This window comes from Bufo bufo, chromosome 2 (genome assembly GCF_905171765.1).
Source record: "Bufo bufo chromosome 2, aBufBuf1.1, whole genome shotgun sequence".
Taxonomy (NCBI): domain Eukaryota; kingdom Metazoa; phylum Chordata; class Amphibia; order Anura; family Bufonidae; genus Bufo; species Bufo bufo.
The window spans coordinates 300,932,030-300,957,603 of record NC_053390.1 but is presented as its reverse complement, the minus strand read 5'-3'; the positions used below and the strand labels follow the sequence as shown (position 1 = coordinate 300,957,603).

At 40.7% G+C, this 25,574-nt stretch overlaps 1 gene segment (V, D, J or C); it reads left to right on the top strand.

Moving 5' to 3' along the window:
* Window positions 1–263: 263 nt before the first annotated feature.
* LOC120988993 overlaps window positions 264–25,574 on the top strand; it is a 28,263-nt gene continuing 2,952 nt past the window's right edge. The window contains 5 exon segments of the C gene segment in view: window positions 264–288; window positions 1,545–1,589; window positions 5,142–5,411; window positions 16,986–17,045; window positions 19,123–19,239. Of these exon segments, the coding sequence occupies window positions 273–288; window positions 1,545–1,589; window positions 5,142–5,411; window positions 16,986–17,045; window positions 19,123–19,238 (507 nt within the window).

Genomic DNA, 25,574 nt, shown 5'->3' with positions numbered 1-25,574 from the left:
CGAACACTGGTTGTCTCCTTGCTAACTGGAGATAGGAACTATGGTTAGTGATAACTGGAAAAACAGTCTGTGTGCGCTGTGTCAGGGAGGGCTGACCCATGCATGGTGCGCAAACAACAGTACTGACATTATACATCAAGATTACTTGTGAGAATTCACTTGTAGGACGAGAGCAAATCTGTTTTTTTTTATTTTATTTAATGTGCAAGCAGTTTAAAACCTCCCATTTTTATTACACAGTCTCTGAAAAATCTGACATACACTTTCAGAAGATGATCACTACTGCAAGTAAGTTATTTCTAATCTAAATTAGACACTGCACTTAGTGTTTCTCTTCTTCCATTTTGGCAGTATTTATCTTTTTTTCAGGGAGTTCAAAACTGATGACCTATCCTAAGGATAGGTCGCCAATATCTGAAAGGTAGGGGGCTGACACCCAGCATCTCTGCCAATCAGCTGGCTGAAGAAGCCACAGTGCTTAGGTGATCACTGCTTCTCTGCATCCCAAACCAAGCACAGCACCTTACTGTACATTGTATAGCAGCTGTGCATAGTATTGTAGACTAGGCCTATTCACTTCAGTGGGACTGAGCTGCCCGTAGACCATGTGACCAATGATGTCAATGGCCTAGAAAGAGACTGTGGTGCTCAATAGAGAGCTGTAGCCTCTTCAAAAAGGTCAGCCAGGAGTCAATCCCCATCTATCAGGTATTAGTGACCTATCCTGAAGATAGACCATCAATGTTAAACTCCCACAAAACCTTTTTAAACATAACTGCAACATTTAGATAACTGCATGTAAATAAATTATTTTTAGTACCACTGAAAGGCGTGTATTTTCCTTTTCTGGTTAAATTACACATATTTTTCATTACTGTATGACTTAAATCTAAAAGATCCCATCAACATGCAATATATCTATAAGTAGGGATGAGCGAACTTCTGCTTTCAAGTTTGGCGTACAAGGTTCGGGTTATCTAAGAATTCCGTTATGGATTCCGCTACCACGGACCATAAGTTATGGTCCGTGGTAGCGGAATCCATATCAGAATTCTTAGATAACCCGAACTTTGTACTCAACACTATCTATAAGCTTTCTAGGAAGAAGTTTTTGAATGAACTTATTTCAAGGTGGGTACTGGGATACCACAGTGATTCAAACGCAACTGTCACCTGTACTAAAACTATGAGTTCCAAAGTGGCTGAAAAGGAAGGAAAATGTGATTAAACACAAAGCAGATAAATTATAAGACTACTTATTAATGCAATGGCTCCCGTGGAAAAATAACTAGTGCTAAAAAAAAGCAACATAAAGTATGCTCTGCTTGTTGTAGTAAAGTTTACATTTTCAAAGACAGAGGTCACTCCTTACTAATTAATATTTGCACAATATTGTCACAGTTATCCGTTTCCTTACTATTCAAGCTCATTCAAGACATATTCCACAGAAAAAAAATACTTCAATCTGTAAACAGAAATTTCAAAATTTTCTCTGGGAGTAATGCAGGTTTTATGACAGTGCACTTACACTGTGACTAATACAGATGGTCTCGTTTTTGGAACTGGAACAAGACTTGATGTCCTGCCAAGTAAGTAACTAAAAGTATTATATACAGCTCAATTTATGTTCTATATCTAATGATTTTAGAGAATTTGTGGAGAATTTATTTACTTCAAATATTTTTTCACTAGGTAAATAGCTTTCAATGAGTAAGGTTTAAATCTATATTGTCTCAAGACTTAGAATCATTATTAGACTTTATAAGACATTATTCTTAGACAAAATATACATTAAGGGAGAACAAATGTATTAGTACTTTTTCAAACAATATTATAAATGTCTCATTTATTTTTAATTATTTCCCATTTTAACTGAAAAACAAAGTATATTTTTTTTAAATGCGCACAATACATAGACCACGTTATATAACTAACATTAATCTAGTTATAATACAGTCTTTATTATCTTAATATATAGCATAATCTTCAATAGCCTCGATTTACCTTAACAGGCTTTTTCCTAAGTAACCAGGATATTGAAGATCAACTTTCAGCTTTCATGAGGAATTGCTTTCTTGTGACCACTATCTCATAAACTACTTTCAAATTACGATAGTCTACATTTATTATTATATGTCTCTTGTGATTGCTTAATCTATGACGCCATCCCAAATGACAAACAATAATGCTATAAATTGCTGAATAATCCAATAGAATTATCAAGTCAATTAAAGGGGTAAAAAATTGCAGATTAAAACCATTGCAAAATAATAAACCATAAAAAACTGATTTATGGTAACTCATTGAATAAGGATATACACTGCGTGCAGAATTATTAGGCAAATGAGTATTTTGACCACATCATCCTCTTTATGCATGTTGTCTTACTCCAAGCTGTATAGGCTCGAAAGCCTACTACCAATTAAGCATATTAGGTGATGTGCATCTCTGTAATGAGAAGGGGTGTGGTCTAATGACATCAACACCCTATATTAGGTGTGCATAATTATTAGGCAACTTCCTTTTCTTTGGCAAAATGGGTCAAAAGAAGGACTTGACAGGCTCAGAAAAGTCAAAAATAGTGAGATATCTTGCAGAGGGATGCAGCACTCTTAAAATTGCAAAGCTTCTGAAGCGTAATCATCGAACAATCAAGCGTTTCATTCAAAATAGTCAACAGGGTCGCAAGAAGCGTGTAGAAAAACCAAGGCGCAAAATAACTGCCCATGAACTGAGAAAAGTCAAGCGTGCAGCTGCCAAGATGCCACTTGCCACCAGTTTGGCCATATTTCAGAGCTGCAACATCACTGGAGTGCCCAAAAGCACAAGGTGTGCAATACTCAGAGACATGGCCAAGGTAAGAAAGGCTGAAAGACGACCACCACTGAACAAGACACACAAGCTGAAACGTCAAGACTGGGCCAAGAAATATCTCAAGACTGATTTTTCTAAGGTTTTATGGACTGATGAAATGAGAGTGAGTCTTGATGGGCCAGATGGATGGGCCCATGGCTGGATTGGTAAAGGGCAGAGAGCTCCAGTCCGACTCAGACGCCAGCAAGGTGGAGGTGGAGTACTGGTTTGGGCTGGTATCATCAAAGATGAGCTTGTGGGGCCTTTTCGTGTTGAGGATAGAGTCAAGCTCAACTCCCAGTCCTACTGCCAGTTTCTGGAAGACACCTTCTTCAAGCAGTGGTACAGGAAGAAGTCTGCATCCTTCAAGAAAAACATGATTTTCATGCAGGACAATGCTCCATCACACGCGTCCAAGTACTCCACAGCGTGGCTGGCAAGAAAGGGTATAAAAGAAGAAAATCTAATGACATGGCCTCCTTGTTCACCTGATCTGAACCCCATTGAGAACCTGTGGTCCATCATCAAATGTGAGATTTACAAGGAGGGAAAACAGTACACCTCTCTGAACAGTGTCTGGGAGGCTGTGGTTGCTGCTAAACGCAATGTTGATGGTGAACAGATCAAAACACTGACAGAATCCATGGATGGCAGGCTTTTGAGTGTCCTTGCAAAGAAAGGTGGCTATATTGGTCACTGATTTGATTTTGTTTTGTTTTTGAATGTCAGAAATGTATATTTGTGAATGTTGAGATGTTATATTGGTTTCACTGGTAAAAATAAATAATTGAAATGGGTATATATTTGTTTTTTGTTAAGTTGCCTAATAATTATGCACAGTAATAGTCACCTGCACACACAGATATCCCCCTAAAATAGCTAAAACTAAAAACTACTTCCAAAAATATTCAGCTTTGATATTAATGAGTTTTTTGGGTTCATTGAGAACATGGTTGTTGTTCAATAATAAAATTAATCCTCAAAAATACAACTTGCCTAATAATTCTGCACTCCCTGTATTAATTATACCAAATTCACATGCAGTAAATGAAAACATTAAATTAAAAGCTACATTTCATTAAAAAAAAATCAAGCCTTCATATAGCTGCATCAATGGGAAAATTACATAGTTATGGCTCTTTGAATGCGGGAACACATTTTTTCCATAGAACATATGTTTACAAAGTACTAAAACTAAATATACTTGGTATCTCCATAAGCATAATGACCTACGGAGTGAAGATAGCATATTATTTACACTGTAAGGTAACTTAAGCAGCCTGTAAATTTTTTTTATAAAACATGGCTTTTCTCCATCCCTTATAGTTTATAAAAATACAGAAAAAACTGTATTAAAGTATTGCTGCAAACCAAACCATACAACTAGCTCCATCCTCATTCATCAGCGACACCTAAGACCTAATAATGTTAAAAACAATATAGAAAAATAAAAAATGACGATTGCTTTAAAAATACAAAATAGTCTCAAGAATAGTCTCAAAATATAAAAGTAGTTGCTGTAAAACATGCAAAATTACAAGTTTGGTAGTCAAAGTAGGAAATACTGTAGCACACTGAGAGATATCTCATATTGGGATAATTATTGTGGTCATTTTCTGCTCCTGTGTTAATCTCTTTAGAAGTCCACCCCCAATCACATAAAATGACATGGAAAGTTAGCTATTTCACATATTTATTTGGAAGGTATTCACAAGTTAGTAATTAGAAACATGACAATGGCGGTCTTTAACTGTTTGCTATGCATATTTTAATTCTTTCTATACGCATTTCCCGTGATAATTCTGCATTAAATTCTGATAGAAATCAACTTGTCTTTATAAATGTATCTGTCTTTTTATATCATACCAAATATACTTTGAATTAAAACCAAGCAGTCTTGTTACAGTTAGTCCCAGATGGCCATAATAGCCTGAGCTGTGTGCCATTCTTCTGAATTAAATGTTTATCCATGTAGGATTCTTTGGTTTGGTTTATCAGAATTGACTTTGAATCTATAATGTGTAGTCTAAAATACATAGCAATCTGAAAGCAGGACTAAGGTTTTCATGCAAATCCCAGTTCCAAAAGCCTATACAAAAGAAATGTCATTTGTTGACAACTTCTTGTAATTCCATACAAATACATTTTCCCAAACTATTTTCCAAAATACTATGGGTTTTGCATTTTACCACAGGGATGAAGATAACATGTACTGTACTAGTGTTACTAGTGTCCATATTCTTTGATATGTCACTACCGTCCAACTGATTTATTTTTTGTTATTCTAGATGAGAAACCTACCACAGCTCCTCAAGTCTTTGAGTTGAAAACTAAAGGGGAAACCTCCTCCACTGCCTGTCTGGCAAAAGATTTCTTCCCTAAGGATATTGAAATTTATGTTAATAACACTAAACAAGAAAGTATTACCACCATCTTGTCTAAGAAGGGATTGTACAGCGCGGTCAGTGTTCAGAATGTGAAGTCAGATGTCTTTGGATGTGAAGTCAAGCAGCCTGAAAATTTAGTGCAAAACACAACTGAAGAGGCAAAAGTTGAAAGTATGTTTCCTCTTTTTATCTAACATCTTCCTCAAAGTAATAATAATTCAAAAAAATTGCCAAATTCCTTTCAGGCTGTGTTCACATGACCATTTGCTTTTGCCATTCTACCTGGTATCTGGTATACGTGATGGCATGAATAACAGTCTGAAATTCCTAGGGAAAGTTGAATGACGTTATAATTCATTGTACTCCATTCCAAATGAAAATGTTAAAAAATGTCACACATTCTGATTGCAAATCCGTTTACCCCTTCAAGTCAGTACTTAGTAGAGGCACCTTTGAAAGCGATTACAGCCTAGTCACCATAAAATGCTCATACATTTAAATCTCTGCTCTTTCTCAGTATCAATAAATGATAGAATTTCCTGTGTACATAAAATGCCATCAGTCACTGGTAAGGGCTCTTTCACACTTGCGTTCTTGTCTTCCGGCATAGAGTTCCGTCGTCGGGGCTCTATGCCGGAAGAATCCTGATCAGGATTATCCTAATGCATTCTGAATGGAGAGAAATCCGTTCAGGATGCATCAGGATGTCTTCAGTTCCGGACCGGAACGTTTTTTGGCCGGAGAAAATACCGCAGCATGCTGCGCTTTTTGCTCCGGCCAAAAATCCGGAACACTTGCCGCAAGGCCGGATCCGGAATTAATGCCCATTGAAAGGCATTGATCCGGATCCGGCCTTAAGCTAAACGTCGTTTCGGCGCATTGCCGGAGCCGACATTTAGCTTTTTCAGAGTGGTTACCATGGCTGCCGGGACGCTTAAGTCCTGGCAGCCATGGTAAAGTGTAGCGGGGAGCGGGGGAGCAGCATACTTACCGTCCGTGCGGCTCCCCGGGCGCTCCAGAGTGACGTCAGGGCGCCCCAAGCGCATGGATCATGTGATCACATGGATCACGTCATCCATGTGCATGGGGCGCTCTGACGTCATTCTGGAGCGCCCCGGGAGCCGCACGGACTGTAAGTATACCGCTGCCCCGCTCCCCGCTCCTACTATGGCAACCAGGACTTTAATAGCGTCCTGGGTGCCATAGTAACACTGAACGCATTTGGAAGACGGTTCCGTCTTCAAATGCTTTCAGTACACTTGCGTTTTTCCGGATCCGGCGTGTAATTCCGGCAAGTGGAGTACACGCCGGATCCGGACAACGCAAGTGTGAAAGAGGCCTAAGATGGCCCCCGTGTACAACTGTATTCAGAAAGCGCATGGACAGGCTAGTTTCACACTAGCGTTAAAGAGATCTGGCATACAGTATGACTATAATATATAACTATAATGATCATTATAGTTAATGGGGATGGCGGGCATCAGATAGCATCTGGCAATGCCGAATCCACAGAGACAGCCTGACGGATCTCGTTAATGCTAGTGTGAAATTAGCCTTAAATGTATAAATTACAATTTTAATGAATCTTTTCCCATAAAACTATTTATCAATCTGTTCAGCAACTCCATGCTGTCTGCAGATTCATGATGACAGGTTTTCTTTAAATCTGTGAGAAAAGGCCTCAATTAGCTCTACACTTATCAACACTGTAATCTTATCGTAAGATTTCGTTTTGGTCTGTACTCACGCAACTGGATAGAGCATGAACAGCTATTTATTGTCAGGTCTGGTTCTGGACATTGCTTTTTACCTTTCATTTTTATACTATTTAGTTAACAATTCTTTTAACTGTACTTCAAGGAATATTTTATAGTTTGGACATACTGTAAGATATAAATATCTTTAGATGGCTCACTAAGATAATATGGACAGTGTAGCCCTAAGTCTGAATGTGCCGAGTGCACTCACAGGTCTGCTGCCACAAACTATAACGGATCCAATGTCAAATAATGTGAAGTACTCCAAGCATAGACCGACCACAATTATAGTAATCAATTATTATTTATTAATAAGAAAAATGCATTAGTCAAAAGGCGAAACACACATGATCCATGGTATGATCAATAATCAACCAACATAACTAATGCAATTTTATTGGTACCTGTGCAAACAGATAAAAGATAAAATAAATTAATAAAAACACAATATACAGTTGCAAGAAAAAGTATGTGAACCCTTTGGAATGATATGGATCTCTGCACAAATTGGTCATAAAATGTGATCTGATCCTCATCTAAGTCACAACAATAGACAATCACAGTCTACTTAAACTAATAACACACAAAGAATTAAATGTTACCATGTTTTATTGAACACACCATGTAAACATTCACAGTGCAGGTTGAAAAAGTATGCGAACCCGTAGACTAATGACATCTCAAAGAACTAATTGGAGTGAGGTGTCAGCCAACTGGAGTCCAATCAATGAGATGAGATTGGAGATGTTGGTTACAGCTGCCCTGCCCTATAAAAAACACACACCAGTTCTGGGTTTGTTTTTCACAAGAAGCATTGCCTGATGTGAATGATGCCTCGCACAAAAGAGCACTCAGAAAACCTACGATTAAGAATTGTTGACTTGCATAAAGCTGGAAAGGGTTATAAAAGTATCTCCAAAAGCCTTGCTGTTCATCAGTTCACGGTAAGAAAAATTGTCTATAAATGGACAAAGTTCAGCACTGCTGCTACTCTCCTTAGGAGTGGCCATCCTGTAAAGATGACTGCAAGAGCATAGCACAGACTGCTCAATGAGGTGAAGCAGAATCCTAGAGTGTCAGCTAAAGACTTACAAAAGTCTCTGGCATATGCTAACATCCCTGTTAGCGAATCTACGATACTTAAAACACTAAACAAGAATGGATTTCATGGGAGGATACCACAGAGGAAGCCAATGCTGTCCAAAAAAAAAGTTTGCACAAGAGCACCTGGATGTTCCACAGCAGTACTGGTAAAATATTCTGTGGACAGATGAAACAAAAGTTGAGTTGTTTGGAAGAAACACACAACACTATGGGCCAGATTTATCATTACTCTGACAGCTCACTCCACTTTAACATATGGCTAAAGTCAGTTTTAGCCAAGTCAGATTTATGATCGGCCCTTTAAGACTGTAATAAATGTGGTTTGACGGTAGCAGTTTATCCATCAGTAAGCAGCTTTACAAAAGTCGCACATCTTCACGAAAAAGTCGCACGTTTTTATGAAAAAGTCGCATGTTCTATTAAAAAGTCTTATGAGATAAGCATGGTCCTCACTGGATTCATTTACATAAGAAAACACGCCCACTTTCAGAAAACTGGCGAGCATAGTGCAGAGCAGAAAAAAGTCGCAAATTTGTGCGCAGTTTTAGTGTTTGGGACTTTTTTGGGACTTTTTCACTCCATTATTCTCACCTGAGCTAATGATAAATCTGGCCCTATGTGTGGAGAAAAAGAGGCACAGCACACCAACATCAAAACCTCATCCCAACTGTGAAATATGGTGGTGGGAGCATCATGGTTTGGGGCTGCTTTGCTGCGTCAGGGCTTGGACGGATTGCTATCATCGACGGAAAAAGGAATTCCCAAGTTTATCAAGACATTTTGCAGGAGAACTTAAGGCCATCTGTCCACCAGCTGAAGCTCAATAGAAGATGGGTGTTGCAACAGGACAACGACCCAAAGCATAGAAGTAAATCAACAACAGAATGGCTTGAACAGAAGAAAATACGCCTTCTGGAGTGGCCCAGTCAGAGTCCTGACCTCAACCTGATTGAGATGCTGTGGCATGACCTCAAGAAAGCGATTCACACCATCCCAAGAATATTGCTGAACTGAAACAGTTCTGTAAAGAGGAATGGTCAAGAATTACTCCTGACCGTTGTGCACGTCTGACCTCAAACTACAGGAAACGTTTGGTTGAAGTTATTGCTGCCAAAATAGGTTCTACCAGTTATTAAATCCAAGGGTTCACATACTTTTTCCACCTGCACTGTGAATGTTTACATGGTGTGTTCAATAAAAACATGGTAACATTGAATTCTGTGTGTGTTATTAGTTTAAGCAGACTGTGATTGTCTATTGTTGTGACTTAGATGAAGATCAGATCACATTTTATGACCAATTTGTGCAGAAATCCATATAATTCCAAAGGGTTCACATACTTTTTCTTGAAACTGTATAATAGTCCAGTCCAGATAGTATAATATAATATAACCTATATAATATATACCAGCAGTGAGCCCACTGCTGGTAAACTAAGTTCGGTTATAAATGGTGGATGCACCTAAAAAACTTCTGACAATAAAATAAATTGTATTCTCAAAACCCGTTATCAATATATCGTGCACAATAATATTATTGCTAGTGGTAGTAATAGAGGATTCAAGAAAAGTTCCAATGGATTAGTAGGTACTTAGGATTTGTCAATATATTATAGCGGTGTCCATATATTGTACAAACTGATGTTGTTCTTGCTAGTAGTAATGGGGGGTTCAAGAAAAATTTCAATGTATTAGTAGGCACTTAGGATTTATCGATGTATTGTAGTGCTGTCTGCTACAAACAAATATCATTGTGCAATTAAATAAGCCTGTAGCTATTTTTTACTTTAACATTAGTCTTTCTTTTATCGTTAATCATTCTCCTAATTAATTCCATTGTAAATCCCTGTTATGTTATATTAAGGGGCGTAGTTAACCCCTTAAGGACTTAGGACGTACCGGTACGGCATGGTTCCCGAATCCTTAAGGACCCATGACGTACCGGTACGTCATGGCTTTAATTTGCTATTCCGGCGCCGCGGGGGTTAATCGGAACGGGATTTCGGCTGAAATCATTCAGCCGGCATCCCGTAACAATGCAGGGGGGGGTCATTTGACCCCCCCGTATCGACGATCGCAGAAAACCGCAGGTCAATTCAGACCTGCGGTTTTCTGCGTTTCCGGTCCATTCGGGTGTCCTGTGACCCGATGAACCGGAAAAAGACTGCGATCGGTGGCGTAATTATACACCACCTATCGCAGTCCGAGGATTTGGAGAGGCGGTGCTGGCCCTGGTGCTGAACGCTGCTGTCCAGGGTGCTGATTGATGCAGGGGAGAGAGGCGCGAGATTCAAACTTCCTGCGCTCCTCTCTCCCCTCCTCTTCCTGTCCAGCACCCTGACCGTGCAGCACCGTCCAGCGTCCAGCTCCTGAGTCCCCCTAATCGTAGTCCATCACCCTCCTGCACCCATCGCCACCAAGGTAGGTTAGGGTCAGTGAGGGAGAGGCACCGTTAGGAAGGGAAAGAAGGGAAAAGTTAGGGAAAAAAAAAAAAACTTTTACTAAACTTTCTTTTCTTTCTTTCTGATCCATCTATCAGACCCCAGACCCCCCCCTGCCACTTGCCCCCCCCCCCCCCACCAGCCCAGTGTCAGACAATACTGGAGTGGGGACGTCCTATACCAGACCCCACTGTACAGTATGGTTATGACACGTCCCCGGTTTGAGGCCATCCGGAAATGTCTGCATTATTCCGATAATGCAGCATGTCCACCCCGAGGTGATCCTGCCTATGACCGGCTGTATAAGATACGGCCGGTCATCGATCACTTTGGGGCCACATTTCAGCAGGCCTACGTACCTGGAAGGGAGGTCGCGGTTGATGAGTCTCTCGTTGCGTTCAAGGGGAGACTCAGTTTCCGCCAATATATTCCCACAAAGCAGGGCGAGGTATGGCGTGAAGCTATACAAAATTTGTGAGAGTACCTCAGGGTACACTTACAAATTTCGTGTGTACGAGGGGCGAGATTCCCGGATTCAACCCCCAGAATGTCCCCCCACTCTGGGTGTTACCGGGAAACTCGTGTGGGACCTTATGTACCCACTGCTGGATAACGGTTACCACTTGTACGTGGACAACTTTTATACCAGCATTCCCTTGTTCAGGTCCCTTGCCGCCAGATCCACGTTCGCTTGTGGGACCGTGCGGAAAAATCAACGCGGCCTCCCTGCCCACCCCCTCCAGGTACCTATCCCCAGGGGTGAGACCCGTGCACTTACCAGTGGAAACCTGTTGCTGGTCAGATATAAGGACAAGAGGGATGTCCTTATGCTGTCCACAATCCACGGTAACAGCACCACCCCAGTCCCTGTGCGAGGTACCGCGGCAACGGTCCTCAAGCCCGATTGTATCGTCGACTACAATCGGTATATGGGAGGAGTTGATCTCTCTGATCAAGTCCTCAAGCCATATAATGCCATGCGCAAAACCCGGGCATGGTACAAAAAAGTTGCGGTCTACTTGGTACAGGTTGCCATGTACAACTCTTTTGTACTATCCCGAAGCGCTGGCAGCACAGGGACATTCCTCCAATTCTATGAGGCAGTCCTCAAAGACCTGATCTTTTCGGACCGGGAAAGAGCAGGCCGGAGTACCTCGGGAATTGGAGGCGCCCGGATCGTCCCTGGCCAACACTTTCCAGGTGTGGTCCCCCATACTGGAAAGAAGGGACGAACCCAAAAAAGATGCAGAGTGTGTCACAAGAGGGGGATACGGAAGGACACCACTACTCAATGTGACACGTGCCCCGATCATCCGGGCCTCTGCATTATCAATTGCTTCAGGGAGTATCACACTTCCATGGAGTACTAAATTTTTATAATCCCCAACAGTCCACTAGAGAACATAAAAAACTATGGCTCTCAGACTTTGGAGACACGGAAACAATTTTTTTTCCCCAAAAAAATATTAGTTTTAGAGCAGGCATCCTCAAACTGCGGCCCTCCAGATGTTGTAAAACTATAACTCCCAGCATGCCCAGACAACCTACAGCCATCAGCAGGGCATGGTGGGAATTGTAGTTTTACAACATCTGGAGGGCCGCAGTTTTTAGGATGCCTGCTTAGTGTCTCCAAAGTCTGAGAGCCATACATATTGGGCATCGTCGCGTGCGTAAAAGTCGTCGCTATGAAAATAACTTTTGACCAAACGCCTCGGATGAACGGTGTTAAAAATATAAAATAAAAACGGTGCCAAAACACCCATTTTTGGGCAAAATTTCCATTTGAATCCTTTTTGCCGGTAATAAAGCAAGGGTTAACAGCCAAACAAAACTCAATATTTATGGCCCTGATTCTGTAGTTTGCAGAAACACCCCATATGTGGTCGTAAATGGCTATATAGCCGCACGGCAGGGCATAGAACGAAGGGAACTCCATACGGTTTCTGGAAGGCAGATTTTGATGGACAGTTTTTTTTTTGACACCATGTTCCATTAGAAGCCCCCCCTGATGTAGCCTAGACTAGAAACTCCAAAAAAGTGACCCCATCTAAGAAACTACACCCCTCAAGGTATTCAAAAGTTACTTTACAAACTATGTTAACCCTTTAGGTGTTCCACAAAACTAAATAGCGAATGTAGAAACAATTTTTAATATTTTTTTTTTGTTACATTGCCTCAAAAAAGAGTAATGAAGAGCAACTAAAAATCATATTTACCCCTAAAATAGTCCCAAAACAACAACCACCTGATCCCGTAGTTTCCTAGATGGGGTCACTTTTATGGAGTTTCTACTCTAGGGGTGCATCAGGGGGCTTGAAAGGGTACATGATATAAATAAACCAGTCCAGCAAAATCTGCCTTCCAAAAACCATATGACGTTCCCCTTCTTCTATGTCCTGCCGTTTAGCCAAATAGTAGTTTACGACCACATATGGGGTGTTTCTGCAAACTACAGAATCAGGGCAACCCATTTTAAGTTTTGTTTGGCAGTTAACCCTTGTTTTACTCCTGGAATAAATTGATTATATTGGAAAATTTTCCAAAAAATAGAAATTTCTAAATTGTTTCTCCATCTGTCAATAACTCTTGTGGAACACCTAAAGGGTTAACAAAGTTTGTAAACCCAGTTTTGAATACCTTGAGGGGTGTACTTTCTTAGATGGAGTCACTTTTTTGAAATTTCTATTCTAGGGGTGCAACAGGGGGCTTCAAATGGGACATGGTATAAACAAAACCAGTCCTGCAAAATCTGCCTTCCAAAACCCATATGGTGTTCCCCTCCTTCTATGTGCTCCCGTTTGGCCAAACAGTAGTTTACGACCACATATGGGGTGTTTTTGCAAACTACAGAATCAGGGCAACCCATTTTGAGTTTTGTTTGGCAGTTAACCCCTGTTTTACTCCTGGAAAAAATTGATTATATTGGAAAATTTTCCAAAAAATTGAAATTTCTAAATTGTTTCTCCATCTGCCAATAACTCTTGTGGAGCACCTAAAGGGTTAACAAAGTTTGTAAACCCAGTTTTGAATACCTTGAGGGGTGTACTTTCTTAGATAGAGTCACTTTTTTGACATTTCTATTCTAGGGGTGCAACAGGGGGCTTCAAATGGGACATGGTATAAACAAAACCAGTCCTGCAAAATCTGCCTTCCAAAACCCATATGGTGTTCCCCTTCTTCTATGTGCTCCCGTTCGGCCAAACAGTAGTTTACGACCACATATGGGGTGTTTCTGCAAACTACAGAATCGGGGCAACACATTTTGAGTTTTGTTTGGCAGTTAACCCTTGTTTTACTCCTGGAAAAAATTGATTATATTGGAAAATTTTCCAAAAAATTTAAATTTCAAAATTGTTTCTCCATCTGCCATTAACTCTTGTGGAAGACCTAAAGGGTTAATAAAGTTTGAAAAAAAAGTTTTGAATACCTTGAGGGGTGTAGTTTCTAGAATGGGGTCATTTTTGGGAGGTTTCTATTATCTAAGCCTCACAATATGACTTCAAACCTGAACTGGTCCATAAAAAGTGGGATTTTGAAGATTTCTGAAAATTTCAAAATTTACTTCTAAGCCTTGTAACATCCCCAAAAAATAAAATATCATTCCCAAAATGCTGCAAACATGAAGTAGACATATGGGGAATGTAAAGTCATCACAATTTTTGGGGGTATTACTATGTATTACAGAGGTAGAGAAACTGAAACTTTGAAATTTGCTAATTTTTCAAAATTTTCGGTAAAAATTGTATTTTTTTATGCAAAAAAATTAACTTTTTTGACCCAATTTTAGCAGTGTCATGAAGTACAATATGTGACGAAAAAACAATCTCAGAACGGCCTGGGTAAGTCAAAGCGTTTTAAAGTTATGAGCACTTAAAGTGACACTGGTCAGATTTGCAAAAAATGGCCAAGTCCTTAAGGTGAAATAGGGCCGAGTCCTTAAGGGGTTAAAGGCTCATGGGTCCTGGTGGAGTTCGGCTTGGCCCCCCTTTCCCTCAGAGTTTTGTGGAAAGGGGCTAGCCTTTCTGCTGCTTGAGGTAAAAATTGAAACACCCCCTTCCCCAAGTCGAATTCTCAACCTAATCCCTTCCCTCCGGTTCTACTGTTAAAGGGGTTCTCTACATTTCGTACATAGATTAAGGCTGCTTTTATGAGAATGGATATTGGTGCACAAGAGAATGATCACTTTTTGGACCTCTATACAACCTAAATATGAAACCTGTATAGAGATTCATAATGCAAAAGAAATCACAGCACTCTTTTCAGGATCCAGTACTTACAGAGTGAAATTTTATTGGTTGCAATTAAGGTATATGACTATTTTCCATGTGAAAATTTACTATAATCTTTTGTTCTTCCGGGACCTTGTTCACAGAGTCACAATAAAGGGTTTGGTGGCATTGGTTGCTTTATTTCAGCTACACCAGGGAATAATACCAAACATTTTACTTACACTTACTTATACACCTTTATTATAAATACTGGCTTCAATCATTTTGAGGACCAAAACATCCTCATGCCACCTCTGTTGAACTATAAAGTACCTGAATTTGGACATGAGTGCAGATGGCAGGAAAATAGTTTTTAATAGAGGACGGAGGCATAATGATGTTCTAGTCAGATGCCCCTCCATCTGCAGCCATGTTATGGACAAAAGCTCCATCCGGACCTGGCAGTAGGTGGGCCAAGAAAGGGGGGTAATAACGACGTATAAGCAAATGACATATAATGATTGGGCATATTTACTGGTATACAGCTACAATAAAGTGGTGGAAATAGTAGTGCATAATAAAGCACTCAGTCCAGAATTGGGCACATGGAAAATTGTTACATACCATGATTGCAACAAATAAAATTTCACTCTATAAGCCCTGAATCCCAAAAAAGAATGCTATGATTTTCATTGGTGAGATCCCTCTCTATGTGAACCTCAATTCAAAATGCAGCCCATGACTTTCTATGCATATATTATAGGCAGTGAGTGTGGAACCACTGCACCAACCAAACTGGTTTGACTTAGAGCTAGGCCTAAGGATGCTATCCTGGCAGTCACCTGGTTTTTACCCTTTAACCCCTACACAGGGATCTGGGCTTCACTGCAAGGGATCCACCAGGCCACTACCTCTTGGAATGGTCCTGGTATGGTTGGCTGCTGACCCATGGGGACCAGAGACACTGGTGCCAAGCATGGGGGGTCAGGCAACAGTCATAGTCAGGGACAAGAAGATGTCAGGGTAGGCAGAGTTTGTGAAAATCTGTTAAATAAGTCACAGTTGGGATGGTGGAAGGGGGTCAGTACAGTAAACAGGCAAGGGTTAAGTCAGGCAACAGGGGATCAGAGTTGGTAAACAGGCAGAGGTCAGTACATGGGCAGACAAACAGAACAGCACATCTTCACAGAGAACTAGCCTAAGATCAGACACCCTTCCCTTAAATACCCTAATGTGACCAGCCATTGGCTTAAAAAGGGTGTGCGCGCTGGCACTTTAAGAGACAGAGAGCATGCACATGGCCTAGGAACAGAACAGAGGGGCCTTACAGAGAAGCACAGACTGTGACCTAAAGCAGGGAGAGCCATGTGGGATGCCAATGGTCAGGCTTGCTGCAGGTGGGTAGTGTAGGGCAAACAGGTCCAGACTGCCAAAACAGCACAGCAAGAAGCTGGGTAATAGACATTGTGCCTGGACCTACTCAGTGAGGTGGTGCAGCAGAGGGCACGGGCCACCAGAATAATAGTGTAGAGTCTCAGACATTGCAAATTCTTTTCACATCTGCATTTAAATTTCCATTCTTGATACTTGGGCATCACTTTATAGGACTGGAGATTAATTTGTTACTACTTTGTTATGTTACGTATTCTCTTAAAACAGGACAATGTAAGAGTACTCTCCAACCATATACGGAGAGCATCTCAATAAAGTATGTAGCAATGTTTCCAAGACCATATTAAGTTTGAACAGATTCCACACACCGATAAACTATGCCTGATAAGTTGAGGCTTTGTAAATAAAAACTACCTTCCAGTTCAAGAAGAAAAATTCTGGGCAATCAACAAATGCGCTTACATGGTGACCTTGTCATTTTCTATTTGCAGACCCAATAATTCTCAGGATCTTCTTCTGCCATCCAAGTTGGCCACACCACTTCTTACACTATCGGATGCACACTGTGCGCCAGTAGCCCAAAACATTTACACAGTCCAGCACTGCTCTTGGATTGGCCAACGCTGTTCACAGTGCTGGCCAATCCAATGACAGGAGGCAGTGTCTTGGCCTATCAAATGCACAATGTTCGACAGGCAGTCTGACAAGCGGAGCAGCCATCTTGGATGGCAGAAGAGGAACCCAGAAACTGGCAGATCTGCAGCTAAAAAGAGGAAAAGGAACGCCCTATGTAAGTGTTCGGTTGATTCTCCAATTAATAAAATTTTTGTTTCTATCCATACAGCTACTTATAATCCACCTGAAGAGGAGAAAGGAAAAACATGTGAAAGAACAGATAACTCTTGTAAGTTATACACAAAGCAATATGTTGTCAGATTATGTTTATTAGTTAAATAAGAGCTGAGCTGCAGTAACATACATGGTGGACGGAGCTGTCTGCTACTGGCTCCATCCACTGTGTAATTTTCGCTGCCGGCAGCTGCTGAAAATAGTTGATCGGTGGGGGTGCCAAGCATCAGATCCCCACCAATCTGATACTGATGACCTATCCAAAAGATCCTAAAATATCCCAAAGAGCCTGGCAACCTCCATAATGGATGCCATCAGTAATAACAACTGTTGTCTCAGGATGATAACATTGGTCCAAAGGCCTTGTTACAGCATATGGACATCACAGAGTGGAGTCTTGCTCTGGCAAACCCAGCGTGTCTATGCATTACATAAATTAAATTGAATGGCTGCCATGTCAAGTACAATTTCCAAATCTTAATACCCATACGCAACTTCTCCCATCAATAAAAACTAAGAAAAAAAGACTTGCTTAATTTTAGAAAGAGGTTGCCTTCATAAGACATCACGCATTATGACATACCTGTACGTCATAATGCCTAAGGGGATGTATGGAGCCGGCCTTTGCAGTGCTCCATACACGTGGGGTCCTGGCTGTATCATACAGCTGGCACCCGCCCGCACTTACAGGAAGCGGCGATCACGCCGCCCCTGTCATTTAACCCCTCAGGTGCTGCGATCAATGCTGATTGCAGCACCTATGAATGAAGGCGGAGGGATGTTGCTCCCTCTGCCTTCCGACCAGAGCCCCAGCAGTGAAATTGCGGGGCTCCCATCGGTTGCCATAGCAGCCTGGCAGATCCAGGCCTGTCATGGCTTTCTCCATACTTAGCTATGCACGAGGCATAGGTCAGAATGGACAGTGTCAAAATCCTATTCACCCTAAGGGCTCATGCACATGACCGTATATATTTTGCGGTCCACAAAAAACGGATCCGCAAAAAATACTGATGACATCCATGTGCATTCCGTATTTTGCAGAACGGAACAAGTGGCAACTAATAGAACAGTACTATCCTTGTCCGTAGTGCGGACAATAATAGAACATGTTCTATTTCTTTGCAGAACGGACATGCAGACATACGGAAACTGAATTCACACAGAGTAACTTCTATTTTTTTTGCAGACCCATTGAAATGAATGGTTCCGCATACGGTCCGCAAAATAAAACCGAACGGACACGGAAAGAAAATACGATCATGTGCATGAGCCCTAATAGAGATCTATTAGGGTGAAGAGGAGAGGGGATCAAAAGATCCCATGTACTAGGCCCCTATGGGGAATAATAGTTTAAAAAGAATAAAAAAATATATAAATAACATCAATATATTAAAAGTTTAAATCGCCCCCCTTTCCACTTTTACATCTAAAAATATATAAACAATAAAAAAAATTACATATTGGGTATTGCCGTATCTGAAAATGCCTGAACTATTAAAATATTAAAAGAAAATTCCTGTACGGTGAACGCTGTAATGGAATAAAATGAAAAACCCACAATTCGCAATTTTTTTGGTCATCTTGTCCCCCCAAAAAATTAAATAACAGTGATCAAAAAGAAGTACATGCCACAAACATGGTACCAATAAAAAATACAGTTCATTAAGCAAAAAACAAGCCCTCCTACAGCTCTGTCAGAATATGTAAAAAGTAGTAGAACAAATAAAACTATCGCCGCATTCCTATTGAGCCACAACTTTGCCACACAAATATTTTTTTTTCCTGTTTTTCAATATGAGACATGGTAAATTAAATGGTGGCAATAAAAAATGCATTTTGTCCAGCAAAAAAATAAATAAATAAATAAAATTTATAGTATTGGAACGGGAGGAGGAAAAATCCAAAATGCAAAAATGAAAATAGGCCTCGACCTTAAGGGGTTAATGGTAGTCCTGCTATGTTTAGTGAGTGGTTTCTTCTACAGTACAAGGTGTATAATTATAACATGAGCTTGCTGGCAGGGTGTCCAAGTAAAGATGCTGTCCAAGTATACCATTGGTAGCTGTTCACTTTTACCTGTTTGTCTTAATTTTATGAACATTAGGTTCATTAAAACATTTTCTGTTTTCCAGCTCACAACACTGAACAAATCAATATGCTCTCCTTAACTGTATGTGGGATGAGGGCATTATTTGCTAAAACTCTGACCTTCAACCTGATCTTGAGCGCAAAGATCTTCATAATGTAAGGTAAAAACTTAACATAAAAGCAGAAAACCATAAAAAATTCACACGGGCAGAAAGACAGATAGACAGATAGATAGATAGATAGATAGATAGACAGACAGACAGACAGACAGACAGACAGACAGATAGATAGATAGATAGATAGATAGATAATTTAAATACATAAATAGTCAAAATACCAAATCTGTTGCACAGCAGAAAAAAAAAAGTTTTTTTCACTTTGGGCTTATTCAGACGACTGTATCTGTTTTCGCAGTGTGCAAATTGCGGATCCGCCAAACAGGTATACCAGCCATGTGTGTTTTGCATGTTGCGGAACGGAATGGCCAGCTCTATGAAAGAAATGTCTATTCTCGAAAATATCCGATGTAGGATAGACTCTCTTTTCTTGACAGACTATCTGTTAGCTCAGTAGTCTCAAATAAACGTAATATCGTGAACTGAGTGTACCATGTGAGATAAAATAATACGTAGCTTTTATTAATCTCTTTTAAAAAGAGTGAGACACTGTTACTAAAATTCTTGCACACGCACTTTTGTGCGTATGACTGCTGAAAGAATCGGTGTCAGGTCTATTGCCCTAGTGGGGGCTAGGCGGTTTTATGATGGGAGTAGCTTCTTGGCGAGTTCAACAGATATTACTCCTGTACAGCTAAGCCGAATTGTCTCTGACCCTAACTCCTAGTCTTGAGTCGGGAGATTGGCTAACTGGCTGTAGTCGGAGCACTCGCCCTGAAAAGAGCAACCCCCAGCCGCTGGAACTTTGGGCCTGATCTGTATATCCCTTCCTTCCACTGCACTGATCGCTCCCTGATGAACCATTGTATTATGGGGAAACGCGTTGGATAGAACTTGCAGTCAGCTATTAGAGAAAGGGATATACAGATCAGGCCCAAGGTTCCAGCGGCTGGGGGTCGCTCTTTTCAGGGCGAGTGCTCCGACTACAGCCAGTTGGCCAATCTCCCCACTCAAGACTAGAGTTAGGGTCAGAGACAATTAGGCTAAGCTGTACAGGAGTAATATCTGTTGATCTCGCCAAGAAGCTACTCCCCCTATCAACTGAGGAACAAGACACAGGAAGGCGTAGAAACCTAGTGTCTGTGGACGATAGATTCAAAGTCATCAATTTATCATCCTATCAAATCAGTGAGAATGAAATGTCTCTCCTGAATGAAATACACAAGATAATCACACTAAAACACAGCTCATTAAGTATACTAAGATCAACTGTTTAGAGCCACTGGATGAGTCCGATCGTCACTAACGCTGTCACTGTTTTGACAGCGCTGCAAGTGATTCTGCTGGGGACGCGTAGTAAGATCCACATGGAAACAAGTCCGCTCATGGTTAAGCATCACTCCCAGTAGGCGGAGCGGGGCGGGTCAGGACGGTTTAGAACTGCCCATTGGCCCTCCTCTGCCTCGCAGGGATTGGCTGTGCGCTGCCTAAGGGGCGGTGTCACTTATGTAGTAGGGGAGAACACCAAAAGATAACAAGAAGGAAGGGAAAAGACACTAGGCCTCACCGCTAGGGAAGGAAAAGGGTCACCACCTATAAAACCCTGCTCCTGGCCCTAACTCCTATCCGTATGGGCACCTCTTGATGGTAGAGATGCCCATACACAGGAACCTAGAAAACCCTGGTGGCCCTCGGATGCCCTAATGGTAATGACAGGGCAGAGACAACCCGCTCCTTCTCTGGAGAAGGAGCCAGCATCTCGCTAAGGCCTAGTAAACAACAAAGGTGGGGGGGAATACAAAATACAGCAAGAGGAACACTTAACTTCTGAGGCTTATGGATGATGGATGAACAGGAATTCAACTAGAACCACACTCCAGCTCTTCTAAAAACCAAATTAAGCTATCCAGAGCAAGGAGTGATGGGTAAAGTCAGACTAAATAGGGGGAGGTAAAGGTCACATGATCCACACCTGAACAGGAGGTGTGGACATACAAGCAACACACAGACAAAGTGAAACTAAAACCAAAAGAGGCTGTCAGATCACTAATGTGCAGATAATCTTTCAGACCTTCTAAAACCTGTCACCGGTGTGACAGGCAGGGCTAAAACTACAAAAGGAGACAGAATCCTTTAGCAAGCTGCCATTGCCATTGTATATGAAAAAGCTCTGCCACTGCACTGATCGCTCCCTGATGAACCATTGTATTATGGGGAAAGGCGTCGGATAGAACTTGCAGTCAGCTATTAGAGGAAGGGATATACAGATCAGGCCCAAGGTTCCAGCGGCTGGGGGTCGCTCTTTTCAGGGCGAGTGCTCCGACTACAGCCAGTTAGCCAATCTCCCCACTCAAGACTAGAGTTAGGGTCAGAGACAATTAGGCTAAGCTGTACAGGAGTAATATCTGTTGATCTCGCCAAGAAGCTACTCCCATCATAAAACCGCCGAGCCCCCACTAGGGCAATAGACCTGACACCGATTCTTTCAGCAGTCATACGCACAAAACTGCGTGTGCAAGAATTTTAGTAACACTGTCTCACTCATTTTAAAAGAGATTAATGAAAGCTATATTATTTTATCTCACATGGTACACTCAGTTCACGATATAACGTTTAAATGCCTATTTTCGTTGCAAAATTGCGGAACGGATGCGGACTCAAATGTATGGTCGTGTGTTTGGGCCATAAAGGTGACCATACACATTAGATAAAAGTTGGTTGATGGCTGAACAGCAGTTGAACAAATGATCATCTAGTGAAAGATTGTTTTTCAAACACGGCCATACACATTTTAGCCCATATTGGCCATTTCAGTTGTTCAAACTGATCAAACTTGCTCAATGAAACCTGGCAGTGGCTGAAAGATCTTTCTGGGGACATTCTTTCAAAGAACAGCAAAATGTGGGGGAATAAATGAGCCAGGCTTGTTGGATTTTAACATTCCTGATCCTTGCAGAATAACAGGCAAAACTGGATGGACAAATGTCTTTTTTCGGCCTAATATACTATGTTACTATGTTACTATGTTTTGTTCTCAAGGAAGAAAGCCATTGCCTGAGACATCTGGCAGTGGCTTTATCCCCTCTTCCTATTGGGAATGCATGCATGGTAAAGTCGCGCATACCCGTGTATGAGGATTATGAAGAATAGCTGTCATCTGAACAAGTATAGCCAAACAGCTATATAAAGTGTATGACCAGCATCAGGTTAAGCGTCCATGCACACGGCAGTGTAACTGTCATATTTTTTTATTTGATAGTTTATTACAGCTAGGCATGTATACTTGGGTTTAGTCTATCAATGATTGCCAAAAGATCTGTAATTACCTTATAATAACAGCTTTCATTAATGTCCCTTGTTCTTTTACACTGGTTCCTTAAAGGGGTTGTCCGGGTTCAGATCTGAACCCGAACATACCCATAATTTCACCCATTTGTCACATTTAATCAGCCCTAGAGTTGAAACTCCCATAAAGTTACCCCATTTTGTAAACTACGGGATGAGGTGACAGTTTTATTGGTACTATTTTGGGGTACATATGATTTTTGATTGCTCGATATTACGCTTTTTGTGAGGCAAGGTAACCAAAAAATGGCTGTTGTGGCACAGTTTTTATTTTTTGTTTTTACGGAGTTACCTTGACAGGATAGATCATGTGTTGCTTTTATAGAGAAGGTTGCTATGGACGCGACAATACCAAATATGTGTATTTTTTTGTTGTTTTAGTTTTACATAATAAAGCATTTTTAAAAACAAAAATAATGTTTTTGTGTCTTCATTTTCTGAAAGCTACATTTCTTTTATTTTTCTGCCGATCATCTTGTTCTGGGGCTCTTTTTTTGCAGGAAGAGCCGACATTTTTATTGGTACCATTTTTGGTCCTGCATTTTTGATCATTCAATATGACACCTTTTGGGGGCAAGGTGACCAAAAAATGGCTCTTTTGGCACAGTTTTATTTATTTTTTTAACAGCGTTCAACTGAGGGGGTAGATCATGTGATATTTTTATAGAGCAGGTTTTTACGGATGCGGCAATACCTAATATATCTACTTTTTTAAAATTTATTTCAGTTTTACACTATAAAAACATTTTTGAAGAAAAAAAATCATGTTTTAGTGTCTCCATTTTCTGAAACCATTTTTTTTTTATCGTTTGGGCGATTGTCCTACGTAGGGGTTCATTTTTTGCGGGAAGAGATGACGTTTTTTTTGGTACTATAATGGTGTACATACAGTCAGGTCCATAAATATTGGGACACCGACACAATTCTAACATTTTTGGCTCTATACACCACCACGATAGATTTGAAATGAAACAAACAATATGTGCTTTAACTGCAGACTGTCAGCTTTAATTTGAGGGTATTTACATCCAAATCAGGTGAACACTGTAGGAATTACAACAGTTTGCATATGTTCCTCCCACTTGTTAAGGAACCAAAAGTAATGGGACAATTGGCTTCTCAGCTGTTCCATGGTCAGGTGTGTTTTCTTTCCTCATTATCCCAATTACAATGAGCAGATAAAAGGTCCAGAGTTCATTTTAAGTGTGTTATTTGCATTTGGAATCTGTTGCTGTCAACTCTCAAGATGAGATCCAAAGAGCTGTCACTATCAGTGAAGCAAGCCATCATTAGGCTGAAAAAACAAAACAAACCCATTAGAGAGATAGCAAAAACATTAGGCGTGGCCAAAACAACTGTTTGGAACATTCTTAAAAAGAAGGAACGCACTGGTGAGCTCAGCAACACCAAAAGACCCAGAGGACCACGGAAAACAAATGTGGTGGATGACCGAACAATTCTTCCCCTGGTGAAGAAAACACCCTTCACAACAGTTGGCCAGATCAAGAACACTCTCCAGGAGGTAGGTGTATGTGTGTCAAAGTCAACAATCAAGAGAAGACTTTACCAGAGTGAATACAGAGGGTTCACCACAAGATGTAAACCATTGGTGAGCCTCAAAAACAGGAAGGCCAAATTAGAGTTTGCCAAACAACATCTAAAAAAGCCTTCACAGTTCTGGAACAACATCCTATGGACAGATGAGACCAAGATCAACTTGTACCACAGTGATGGGAAGAGAAGAGTATGGAGAAGGAAAGGAACTGCTCATGATCCTAAGCATACCACCTCATCAGTGAAGCATGGTGGTGGTAGTGTCATGGCGTGGGCATGTATGGCTGCCAATGGAACTGGTTCTCTTGTATTTATTGATGATGCGACTGCTGACAAAAGCAGCAGGATGAATTCTGAAGTGTTTCAGGCAATATTATCTGCTCATATTCAGCCAAATGCTTCAGAACTCATTGGACGGCGCTTCACAGTGCATATGGACTATGACCCAAAGCATACTGCAAAAGCAACCAAAGAGTTTTTTAAGGGAAAGAAGTGGAATGTTATGCAATGGCCGAGTCAATCACCTGACCTAAATCCGATTGAGCATGCATTTCACTTGCTGAAGACAAAACTGAAGGGAAAATGCCCCAAGAACAAGCAGGAACTGAAGACAGTTGCAGTAGAGGCCTGGCAGAGCATCACCAGGGATGAAACCCAGCGTCTGGTGATGTCTATGCGTTCCAGACTTCAGGCTGTAATTGACTGCAAAGGATTTGCAACCAAGTATTAAAAAGTGAAAGTTTGATTTATGATTATTATTCTGTCCCATTACTTTTGGTTCCTTAACAAGTGGGAGGCACATATGCAAACTGTTGTAATTCCTACACCGTTTACCTGATTTGGATGTAAATACCCTCAAATTAAAGCTGACAGTCTGCAGTTAAAGCACATCTTGTTCGTTTCATTTCAAATTCATTTTGGCGGTGTACAGAGCCAAAAATGTTAGAATTGTGTCGATGTCCCAATATTTATGGACCTGGCTGTATGTCTTTTTGATTGCTTGGTTATTACACTTTTTGTGATGTATGGTGACAAAAAATAGCATTTTTGGTACAGTTTTTATTTTTTTATGGTGTTCACCTGAGGGATTAGGCCATGTGATATTTTTATAGAGATGGTTGTTACGGACGTAGCGATACCAAATTTGTATATTGTTTTTAAATTTATTTCAGTTTTACACTATAAAAGCATTTTTGAAGGAAAAAAAATCATGTTTTAGTGTCTCCATTTCCTGAAAGCCATATTTTTTTATTTTTAGGACGATTGTCTTAGGTAGGGTCTCATTTTTTGCAGGAATAGATAACAGTTTTATTGGTACCATTTTGGGGTGTGTATGAATTTTTAATCGCTTGGAATTACACTTTTTGTAATGAAGGTGACACAAAAAAATATATTTTTGGTATAGTTTCTATCTTTTTATTTTTTACGGCGTTCACCTGAGGGGATATATCATGTTATAGTTTTATAAAGCAGATGATTAC